The sequence below is a fragment of the Dendrobates tinctorius genome, unplaced genomic scaffold (genome assembly GCF_039654945.1).
Source record: "Dendrobates tinctorius isolate UK_male_01 unplaced genomic scaffold, ASM3965494v1 ptg000029l, whole genome shotgun sequence".
NCBI lineage: Eukaryota > Metazoa > Chordata > Amphibia > Anura > Dendrobatidae > Dendrobates > Dendrobates tinctorius.
The window spans coordinates 12,023,683-12,036,096 of NW_027361697.1; the positions used below are offsets into that span (position 1 = coordinate 12,023,683).

The 12,414-nt window shown below is 43.0% G+C and overlaps 1 protein-coding gene across 1 annotated transcript in view; it reads right to left on the bottom strand.

Moving 5' to 3' along the window:
* Positions 1–1,952: 1,952 nt before the first annotated feature.
* Positions 1,953–12,414, bottom strand: part of CNN3 (calponin 3) — a 32,273-nt gene continuing 21,811 nt past the window's right edge. Inside the window, exons 2-7 of the mRNA XM_073571390.1 lie at positions 11,606–11,727; positions 10,444–10,510; positions 10,210–10,347; positions 5,983–6,099; positions 4,568–4,714; positions 1,953–4,402 (exon numbers count right to left, since the gene is read on the bottom strand). Of these exons, the coding sequence (XP_073427491.1) occupies positions 4,055–4,402; positions 4,568–4,714; positions 5,983–6,099; positions 10,210–10,347; positions 10,444–10,510; positions 11,606–11,727 (939 nt within the window). The 3' untranslated portion in view covers positions 1,953–4,054. The remainder of the gene's footprint in view (positions 4,403–4,567; positions 4,715–5,982; positions 6,100–10,209; positions 10,348–10,443; positions 10,511–11,605; positions 11,728–12,414) is intronic.

The window sequence follows — 12,414 nt, forward strand, 5'->3', positions numbered from 1 at the left end:
GTATCCATCACAAGGGCAGAAACTTTTCTGCAGCTTTGACTCTTTCAAGTTAAAAAACAGCATTTCACCCCACTATCTGTCACAGATGCATAACCAGCTAGAGCCAGTACCATCTCTGCTGGCACAACAAAATAGCTTTCCTTCCGCTAAATAAAGTGTATAGTCAGGGAAGCTGAAAAGTGATCTACACCATTATAACTGACAGAGGACTGTGCAGTCATCATTATGCCTGTGGAGAACTTCAGTGGTACAGTCCATGCAGTTGCATCATGCAGGACTGCTATTGACTGAGCTGATTACCCCCTTTAGAGAACAAAATGTCATGTATATCACAAGGATAATCATGTGATTATGACCTAATTAAAGCCATGTTCACACAATCAGTATTTTACATCCGTATTTGTAAAGATGCGGTCACACTTATCGCTGGTCGGGATCGCTGGTGCATCGCTATGACACGGTCAGGATCGCTGGTGCATTGCTAAGTGGTCACTAGGGTGACCGGATCTCATATGGGGGGGAAAAAATGTCAGAATCTTGTTCGTCTGGACCCCACAAAACGATTCCCCTTTCCAGATATTGAGAGAGCCAAAATTTGAGCTCGATCAAACGACGTTAACCCGTGCCGCTCGTCGCTCAAAGTTTGAAAAAATCCAAATTTAGGCATTTTAAGATTTAGGTATTTTGCATAGTCAGACTATAAATTGCAGAAATAGCCCTGACCAAATTTTCGAACCATTTGTGGTATTTGAATGCAGAGTTGGTGGGATTATCGTTTTTTGATCCCACCATTACAAACAATGAAAAGTTGTTAATGGCTAATAAATTGCTCAGTAGCACAGATGAACCATCAGAGCACGCTAACCTACATGAGTTGATAATTTTACATAGTTATCTAATCTATTCTAGAGCTTTTGTTAAAGTAGTTTTTGAAACATCAGAATATAATGCTCGGCATTTGCTTACAACTTGCAGGACATATTGCTTTTGTTCTTCATCTTTTGTCAGAAGGTCGTTAAAGTCGGTTACTTCCTACCCCTTTTAATTTTTCTTTCCTAACTTTTGGGTTTACAACCCTAGCATGCTCTGATGGTTCATCTGTGCTACTGAGCAATTTATTAGCCATTAACAACTTTTCATTGTCTGTAATGGTGGGATCAAAAAACGATAATCCCACCAACTCTGCATTCAAATACCACAAATGGTTCGAAAATTTGGTCAGGGCTTTTTCTGCAATGTTGTTGTCACATTCTTTATAGTCTAACAGACTATGCAAAATACCTAAATCTTAAAATAACTCCATTTGGATTTTTTCAAACTTTGAGCGACGAGCGGCACGGGTTAACGTCGTTTGATCGAGCTCAAATTTTGGCTCTCTCAATATCTGGAAAGGGGAATCGTTTTGTGGGGTCCAGACGGACAAAATTCCGACATCGATTTTTTTGCGGTCACCCTAGTGGTCACTAGTGAGCTTGCCACACAGGCAAGTAGCGACCCCCGACCCCTGCTGTCAGACGAGGCGATCCTGACGTCCTCCCAACCGCGTCCATGCGTCGCTCGTCGGCGCCACAGGAAGCTGACGAGAAATGGCATAGGACGTTCTCACGCAGTCAGCGATTATCAGCGGGGGAGCCGGTCGGAGACAAGTATCAGACATAGCGATATCGCTATAATGTCACAAAAACTAGTGACGTTACAGCGATATCGCTTAGTGTGACAGGCCCTTAAGCCAAAACTAGAAGTGAAACAATCAGAGGAGAAGTATAATAGAAACCTGTCACCACTTCATTTTTCACCCCCTCCTGGTTTTGGCTTATAAATACTGATGTGAAATACTGACCAAATACTGAATGTGGCCTAAGGAGAAATATCTGTGCCTCTTGTAATCATGGCACCAAAAGTAATATCTTCTAGTAAAAAAAAAAGCACAAATGAATAGACCAGAGCAAATGTTAATTTTCAGGAAAAAAAAATATCAAAATTTATTTATAAAAAATACATTGGGATCAGTTTATGCTGAGAAATGTGACAATAAATACACATAAAAGAAACAAAAGCACATCCACATGGGTACAATATGGCACAGACAAAATGTAAATGCACAGTCATATAATCCTTTATGCCAAGAAGACTCACTGATCTAAGACTTCCGAGCCGTGGTAATAAGACATCTGCACGGTCCTAGACTCTTGGAAACACTCCCTTTCAATGACAAGTAAAGCATTGCAGAGCAGAGAAAGCGCAGGGTTTTCTTGCCAACTTTGGCACAGCAGCATCAAGTGTGGCTTATGTTCTGCATCACCAAGAATGTGGTCCCTCACCTGCCATAGCCTTCAATCATGCGCCCCGCCAAGCTGGAACATGAATTTCCATTTACATTGTGGAATGTGTGTACACAGGAAGTCGAAGGGCGCGATGCCCGTCACATGCCAACTGTTCAATGTGGAAATACCGAGTCCTCGGTCTGAACGTGGCCTTTTTGTGGACTGCACCAGTTTACAAAGCAGAGGACAATCATTGGCACTTGGCCACGTCATTCCTGCATTAGCTGTTACTATGGAGCCTGAACGCTGCCCCCTACCAGCACTTTTGTATGAATAGGAATGTATATTAATGTATTCCCGTCACCTACGTCCTGTTCGCCCACCTCTGACGTGAAAAATCCAGTTACTGAATAGAAATATTATTGTATTAAATCAGCAAACGAAAAAAAAAAAGTCTGGATCTAGAGAGTTCTCAGGGAGCCTCAACCCAATACCAACATTGTCCATATTAACCAGTCAGCGGGAATTATCCCAGTGCAGTTTTGGAAACTAAAGTGGAATCTTTGCTATGGGGCCTACATTACAGATAAGCCGTTTCTGGTAAAATATGCAAGATTCAAAATATACATATATACACAAGCTTCATTTCTACGGTGCCCGTGTCAGGCATGATTATGGGGGTGGCACCGCTCCTAACCTAAAGCTATGACTAGCTGGCCTCCCTCCTTAAGGAGTTTTGGCTTTTTTTGTTTTATCAGAAGCACTGAAGAATAAAATCTCCCCTAGAGAACCCGTCAACGTCGCACATGTCGTCCCGTCTGTGGACTGCTTATTGTGGTTTCGTCCTGATGAAGAGGTCTGTAAACCACACTCATACTTCACCTCCACGTGTGATCACATTTTTGGAACCTTGGGCAGTGTGGGACCACCATATTCCTCATTCATTCCATTAGCTGAACAAATGGATGTGTTTTGTTAGGAAGAGATTTAGTAGAATTGTGCACTGTGTGTAGGAGTCCAGTAGATGGTAACAACATCCTTCCCTTTAGGACTGTCCATACAGAAATGGCACTGCCCACTGGACTCCTAAAGACAAAGTTCAGAGCTTTGACTTTATGCTGAATCTTATCCCACAAACCAGAGGGCAATCTGCTCTACATCATGCTACAGTAAAGTTGACAATATTTGGATCGCTACCCTCCAGCTTTACATAAAGGCAATGGCCAGAGGAGGAAGAATGAGTGGGATATAATGAATGGCCCACAACAGTCAATGAGGGCATTGCTTTATGTACATGACTTTGCGCCCACCTGGCCACCTTCTACATACAGACGATGGCTCCACATTCATGTTATAGACAAAAGATATATATGATATCCAAAACTTTTAAAAAGGGGTAAAAATTTAATCTCAGCCATTGGTATTCTGGTAACCTGATGAATTAATAGCCATTTTTTTTTTTAAAAAAGTGTAGTGCTGTAGAAGCGTATGATCCCGCACATGCATCGTCCCGATATAGCACAACTGTACAACATCTCCCTTCATTATTCACAGTATTCCTTTACGTCATACACAATTCTTGGATACGCCGCAGAACAACCTCAATCTCAGCACTAGAAGGCAACTAGGGGTACAAAAGGCATAACAAAAAGAAATACGGAATGTACATAAGGCAAAATTTTCTTTCCATATTAAAGCATAGTAGTGTTTTAGGGAAGACAGAAAATTACACAAGGCTAGCTTGGTCTTCATTGAATAAAATAAGGAACTAATACTGAGTAGCCTAATCTCTAATAATCTATGCCCTGGTCACTGTACTGGCCATGATAATCTCTAGGATAATCATCGGGGTACTCCCCCGGGTATTCATCGGGGTACTCTGCCTGGTAGTCGCTGTCGCTGATTTCTGATCCGTTTGTTCCTGTTCCCTGGCTGCCATTGTGAATGATGGGTTCTGTAGGGGCAGCGCAGTATTTAGGGTCGTACACTTGCCGCCCAAGGCCATACACACTCATCCCTTTCTGAGAGGCCACTTTATTGGTGCCCATTTGTAATGAAATGGTGGAGTTGTCCATTGGTTGCAGAATTCCCTTCTGATCATAGATATCTCTTCTTGTCCCTGGTGCAAGCATGCCCGCCTGATAACAAGAACAAACCGTTAATATCCATGCCTTTCTGTAGACCAAAACCATCTACGGCCTTGGCATCAGTCTACGGGGCGGGGCATGATTGCATACATCACTGATGAACATTCCCCACCCCGGTATGTAATATACTTAATAAAACTGATTTGAGCTATTTACCTGGCTGGCCCCTTTGTTTGTGCCCATCTGTAAGCTTATAGTTGTCTGATCAAATGGTTTGTCCGTCTGCATCTTTGGGTCATACAGATGTCTCCTGGTGCCGTAGGCGGTCATACCCGCTTGGCTTGCACATTTGTTGGTTCCCATCTGCAAGCCAAGATTATTAGAATGAGGCTACAAGCAGTATTTATAGTCACATACATTACAGTGTTACTAGGAACCAACCACATGTTCACTGTCTAAGCTACAAAAGGCACAAGCCATGCAGCATGAAGGTAATCTGCAAAACAAGAAGAACCTCCCAGCACTTAGAGTACACGGCCGAGGATAATGACTAGTACATCCTATACGACGGGTGAATCGGGAACACAATTAATTAAAATGAACCTGGTTATTAAACGCTAGGCTCAAAGTTGCATGCCGTCAACCTCCGTGCATGAACACAGAGCTCAAAGACTGACTAGAGCGGTAATGCGGGCCGTTAACGTCACGACTGTAGTCAAAGCACCGCAGACGAAGCTGCGTCCAGTAGGCGGCACTGGACCAAGGGAAGGCGAGTACTTGCCGAGTTTATTATTTTTATGCATTTTATGAAGTTTGGGGCTCAGGTTCTTGAAAGTGGACAACCCTTTTAAAGGGTTTGTAATGTACAATTTCTTCCCTTCTGCAAAGTTAAATGTCATCTATCAATTTGCACTGTACTGTCTGGGAGTTCTCCATCTAACCAAGTGATCTGCAAAACTGAGGTTACAAAATCATTCAGGGCTCCTGCTCTGTTCTGAAGGCTCTCTGTGCCACATTCCCTTCTCTCACTGTTAGAGATTTGCAGCTTGAGCTAGAGGGGAGGAGAATGTACATAAATATCCAATGAGGGCAAGAAAAATTATATTTACAGTCTCTGGAACATATCTCGAGAGTGCAAAGCAGGCGTAAAGAGACTTACAGGCCATGAAAGGCTTCTATGGGAATTTAAATATGCAAATTGTCTCTTCAGAGACGATAGATTGAACTTTAGTGACACCGATTGGAAGTAGCAATCCTAAATAATCATATGATTATGGCCTCTAATCTGCGGTGTCTTCATGGTGTGGTCACCATCTATATTCATTCCTTTTTGTGTATGTTATAATTTTATTGAACGAAAAAATATAATTTTTAAACAATCTGGTTCCTTAAGTGCCTATTGTTTTTATAGGTTATTACTGTAGAATAAGTAGATGGCGTGAATGTTGGACCGATCTGCAGCCACACATGACATGTATCAGTGGCAGTAAAGGAGGTTAAGGGAAGTTCACAAGGAAACACTTTCAGCCGTCAGAGAAAAGAGGTCATTACTCATACAAAGTGTCTGGTGAGTCCGCGGCGTGAGCAGTCACGTGTCAGACAAGGCAGCGGCACACTCCGCGCAGCCTTACCTGTAAGCCAATGACGCTCTGCCCAGCCTTTAGCTTATCGTCGTCAAATTGTCTCCTCTGCTTCTCTGCATACTTGACTCCAATGTCTACGGTGGTGTGGAAGCCTTTTGTTTTGGCCTAGACAAAAAAAAAAAAAAAGTGACTTTCTAGTATCAGCCCAAAACAAAAAAAATAGAAATAAAAAAAAAAAACATGTAACATCCAGTGTTTTTTTTAAGGTAAATCTATCACTGACTTAATGTATGCAGTTTATAATGTAAAGTAGATCTGTTAGACCTGGTGATGGTGTAATTATAAAAATTCATGTCAGAATGTTTTTTAATCTTTTTGTAAGCTCACCTAGGGACATTGACAGTTCCTCAAGTTCTTCCCTGCTGCAGAAATCTCACACTGCTCAGTACAAGCTGCAGCGGTCAGTCAGGCTGAAGTCACTTAGACTCAAAAGTTATTTCACTCTGTAGCTCAATTCATAAAATGCTCATCTCAATAGCAAGATTATACAACCAATCACCAGTCTCATCAGTGTGAAAGCTATATCATAGTGTACAATCTGGTGACAGTCACTTGTGAATATTTGTTTTTTTTATAGATAGATGTCATTTTTTACATTTAAATTATTACAAATAGGAAAATGGGCTGAGGAAAAAGTTTGGGTGCCTGTTAGGGTTATGGCTTGTTCACAGTCATTGTTAGGAAAGGCCAGGTGATGCAAATTTCCCAGCTTTATAAGAACCCACCCTCCTCTAACCTGTTGCCAAAAAACAGCAGCTATGGATTCTTCTAAGCAACTGCCTAGCACTCTGAAAATGAAAATGGTGGTGGCCCAAAAAGCAGGAGAATGCTATAAGAAGATGGCAAAGTGTTCATGTTGCCCTTTACTCAGTTTGAAATGGCAGTTACCAGGAACAGTGGAGGTCAAGATAAGGTCTTGAAGACCAAGCAAAATTTTAGTGAGAGCTGCTGGTAGGATTGCTAGAGGGGCAAATCAGAACCCCTGCTTGACTGCAAAAGACCATCAGAAAGATTTAGCAGACTCTGAACAGCAAAACAATGTACCTCAATTCCAGAGACACCTGCACAAATATGTCCTTCATGGAAGAGTCATCAGAAGAAAACCTCTCCTGCATATTCTCCATAAATTCAGAGTCTGAAGTATGCAAAAGAACATCTACACAAGCATGTTGGAACCAAGTCCTGTGGACCGATGACTTTAAAATACAACTCTTTGGCCATGATGATCAAAAGGTAAGTGTGGAGAAAGTGCACAGAATTTCAGGAAAAGAACATCTCGACAACCATTAAAGCAAACCTGTCAGTAAGATTTTGCTAAGTAAACGAACGACATTGTCAGGTTAGCAGTGTTAAACTGAATAAAATGATACCAGGGGTGAAGAAATCCACCTTGTAGTTCTTGTGTAATCAGTGTTAGAAGTTTTCAGTTAATGATATGCCGTGCTCCAGGGCGGGACTGTAGGCAGAGTCTTGGTTTCTCTGGCTTGCAGCAGGAAGACAAGGAAATACCTGCCCACAGGCCGCCCTTAAGCACAAACCTGTTCCTCATCATAGAGACAGACTGTTTGTCTACAGTCCTGCCCCTGGAGCACACAGTCCTGCCCCTGGAGCACAGGCATATCATTAACTGAACACTAACTAATTACACAAGAACTACAAGATGGATTTCTACACCCCAGTTATCATATTAATCAGTAACACTGCCAACCTGACAATGCCTGTAGTTTACTTAGCAAAATCCTGCTGACAGGTTTGATTTAAGCATGGGGATGGATCAATCATGCTGTGGGTTTTGTTTATTTTTCAGCCAATATCACGGGAAGGATTTCACGGGTGAATTTGCCAATCGCATATGACATACCGTAATAAAACCGATTAGGCTGAAATGTGCCATGGCAATTACAGCTTTATGTAATTGCTATTTAAGCAGTTCCTAGGTTTCTTTTTATGGTATGTTGCCCTCTCCCGAATGTGCTGGGGGCTTTCCACTGTGGATTTGTGTGTGGAAGAGCCACAGCATATTTCTGTACCATCGAAGTGGCTGAAATTATATAGATTCTGTGCAAAAAAAATCTACAGTGTAAACAGACATGGCGCAGATTTTAAAATTGCAGCTGCTTTTCCCATTTCAAAACCGGTCTCCCTACACTTCACGATAGCAGCAGGTACAAGTAATGGCCATTCTTGGTCTGGAAATCGAGTTGTGCACAGTCTGCAGGACGAAAGGAAATCACATGTGCACCAGCAATAAATAGGACTAAGGGAACCAAGCTGTGCGAGCCCTGTGTACACACTGGGAGCAGATCCAAGGAGGATACATATTCCCATCAGTTATATAATAAGGACAAGCAAATGAGAAAAACACTACAAGACTAAAGTGACAGCACCAGCTGCTGCTGAACCTCAAAATCCACATCTAAGATGCTACAGAACCTCTTCAACATAACAAGGAACACTTCACAGGGGTCTGTATTATAAAGGTATAACACGCCCTTGTGCATTCCATAATACACAGCTGTGCTCCAAAGTTTACATACCCCTGCAGAAATTTTGCTTCCTTGGCCTTTTTTCAGAGAATATGAATGATAGATAACACCAAACCTTTTTCTCCACTCATGGTTAGTGGTTGGGTGACGCCATTTATTGTCAAACTACTAGGTTTTCTCTTTTTAAATCATAATGACAACCCAAAACATACAAATGACCTTGATCAAAAGTTCACATACCCTGGTGATTTTGGCCTGATAACATGCACAGAAGTTGACACAATTGGGTTTGACTGGCTACTAAAGGTAACATTCTCACCTGTGACCTGTGTGCTTGTAATCAGTGTGTGTGCATAAAAGCTGAGAGTTTCTGGGATCCAGACAGTCTCTTGCATCTTTCATCCAGCCACTGACATTTCTGGATTGTGAGTCATGGGGAAAGCAAAATAATTGTCAAAGGTTCTACAGGAAAAAGTAGTTGGACTGTATAAAACAGGAAAATGACACAAAGATATCGAAGGAATTGATAATGCCAGTCAGCAGCGTTCAAACTGTGATTAACAAATGGAAAATCAGGGGCTCTATAAAAACAAAATCACGGTCATGTAGAACAAAAATTTCATCCACAACTGCCAGGAAAATAGTTCGGGAACCAAAGAAAAACCCACAAATATCATCAGCTGAAATACTGTATTCTCTGAAAACTAGCGGTGTGGCTGCTTCAAGATGCACAATAAGGAGGCACTTTAAGAAAAATGGGCTGCATGGTCGAGTCGCCATAAGAAAGCCATTACTGCGCAAATGCCACAGAGTATCTCACCTACAATACACAAAACAGCACAGAACCAAGCCTCAAAACTTCTGGAACAGCGTAATTTGGAGTGATGACACCAAAATTGAACTTTTTGGCCACAACCATAAACTTTACATTTAGAGAGGTTAACGAGGCATGTAATGAAAAGAACACCATTCCTACTGTAAAGCACGGAGGTGGATGGCTGATGTTTTGGGGATGTGTGAGCTACAAAGGCACAGGAAACGTGATTAAAGTTGAAGGAAAGATGAATGCAGCACGTTATCAGCAAAAACTGGAGGCAAAATTGTAGTCATCAGCCCGGAAGCTGGGACGTACCTGGACGTTCCAACATGACAATGATCCAAAATACAAGGCCGAGACCACCTGTTATTGGCTACAGCAGAACAAAGTGAAGGTTCTGGAGTGGCCATTTCAGTCTCCTGACCTCAATATCATTGAGCCACTCTGGGGAGATCTCAAGCGCGCAGTTCATACTAGACAGCACAGGGATTTACAGAAACTGGAGGCTTTTTACCAAGAAGAGTGGGGTAGCTTTACCATCTGAGAAAATAAAGAACCTTATCCACAACTACCACAAAAGACTTCAAGCCGTCATTGATGTTAGAGTGGGCAATACACGGTATTAAGAAATGGGGTATGAGAACATTTGATCAGGGTCATTTGGATGTTTTGGGTTGTCATTATGATTTAAAAAGAGAAAACACAGTAGTTTGACAATAAATGGCTTCACCCAACCACTAACCATGAGTGGAGAAAAAGTTTTGGTGTCATCATTCATATTCTCTGAAAAAAGGCAAAGAAAGCAAAAATTCTGCCGGGGTATGTAAACTTTTGAGCACAACTGTATATATATTACCCTGCGTGGTAAAATATATTCCATACAGCATCACTAGAACAGATCTATGAACTTACGAGGCCAGCGAGGGCTACCAGGGAAATCTGAACTTGGGTCATGTTTCCATTCTCAAAGAGGTCATTAGCTTCGAAAATGTCATGTGGCTTCATCCCATAATCCTGTATGGCTTTGATGAAGTTCCCGATGTTCTCCAGCTGCAGAAAACCAGAACACGCAATAAGCCTCCAACATCGCATATACAACCCCGTACAGTATGCGATCGGCGGGAGACGTAGGGGGTCCACGCTTACCTTGTGCCAGTTTATTTTGGCTTCATTAATTTTCTTCACTGCTCCTGGGTGCAGCTTATTAATGAGGCTATAAGAGGGAGAAAGAACAGTTTACAGAGAGGCCGAGCCGCTGACACACTGACATTACCGGGGTTGTCCCGTCCTAGGACGATGCAATACAGCCATCACTTAATGGAACGTTAGGGTAAGGCTATGTGCCCACGTTGTGTTCATGTTGTATTTTTTCCCCGTACAGATTTGTTGTGATAAATTGTGCAGCGTTTTACAGAGAATGAGATTTTTATAAAATCTGTAAATAAAAAATAAGCAGCGTGTGCTCGATCTGCATTATTTCATTCTTAGGCCAGTTTCACATTTGCGTGCCAGGGCGCAGCGACGGCCTGTGCACGGCTGTCGCTAAGCCCCGCCTCTCCGGTAGCTCCGCCTACCGGTGCATGACGCTGCATGCGTCCTGCATCCCCTATCTTTATCACTGGGGACGCAGGCCGTGCGCAGTATGCGTTTGGCGGCGCATGTGTCCTTTTGACGGTGCGCCGACCAGCGCCAAACGCAACCTGTTGCAATTTGGTTGCGCTCGGCGCACCGTCAAAAGGACGCATGCGCCGCCAAACGCATACTGTGCACGGCCTGCGTCCCCAGTGATAAAGATAGGGGGCGCATGACGCATGCAGCGTCATGCACCGGTAGGCGGAGCTACCAGAGGATGCGCGGCAGGGGCGGGGCTTAGCTGCGGCCGTGCGCTGGCCGTCGCTGTGCCCTGACACGCAAATGTGAAACTAGCCTTACAGTGTATTTTACCCATACTAATTAGTGGGGGAAAATGAGCAACAAAACCCGCGTACAGTATGTCAAGCAGCGGTTTTCATGCAGTAGAATAACGGATATGTGAACACAGACTTACTATCAGCTGCCACAAATTATTTTTTCCATTATTATAGTCAGATAAGCAATATGTAAGGTGGACCACACGGTGAAACCCCCAAAACAGCACCTCTTTGAGCGCTACTGTTAGCGAGGTAGCCAGGTTTCCCACTTTCTTCAGTTCTGCAGGCACCAGCACAGCTGAAGCTTTTCTACCATGTAAGGACACCGCGATTACCACCCAGGCTCCTAGAACCCCCATGATAGCTGGACTTTGGGCATAGAAGCACAATGTACTTACTGGCAGAGAATAACACCATCCCGCAGTCCGACTTGAAAATTTTCACCGATTCTCATCCCGGTGACCTCCTCTATCCATAGCCGCAGCTCATCTTCTACTTGGGGGTCATATTTCTGGGCGATCTGCATAAGAGAATACCCTACATTGAGAAACCATCATGGATCCTCCATACTACATGACATACATTACGCTGCTACTACCGAGGCTTAGATCCTGGGGACCTCTACTCCGTTATTCTCCACGCTTCAGCCAAGTGCAGTAGTTAAAGGGGTATTCCCATCTCCAAAATCCTAGCCCAATATGTAGTAGGTGTAACAATAATATTTGCAAATACCTCAAATTTAGTATAGTTTGTTTTTCTGATTTGCTATGTCTCTCTCCCCATGAGCAGACATTGCAGGACCTTGGGTATCTATGGTTACGACCACTGACCTAGTGAGAGCTAGTTGCTAGTGGTCGTAACCATGGATACCTAAGGTCTTGCCATGCCTGCACATGAGGAAAGAGCGAATCAGAAAAACTATACTACATTTGTCATTGGAGTTTATTTGCTAATATTACTTAGTCCTACTACATATTGGGATAGGATTTTGTTGATGGGAATACCCCTTAAAGCTCCTGCCGTGTTCGCCATCAATGAGTAGCAGTTCTAACACATACAGATTACTGACTACAAAGGCGCCCGTTAGTTCGTGGTCGTCTGACAGCCATTATGGCGACTTCCCCTACGGCCAACCAAGTTTTCATGTGTTCTCTGTAACAGTGGAGTAAGGCAATGCCAGACAATTGTGGCGGTGACTTGTTACCTA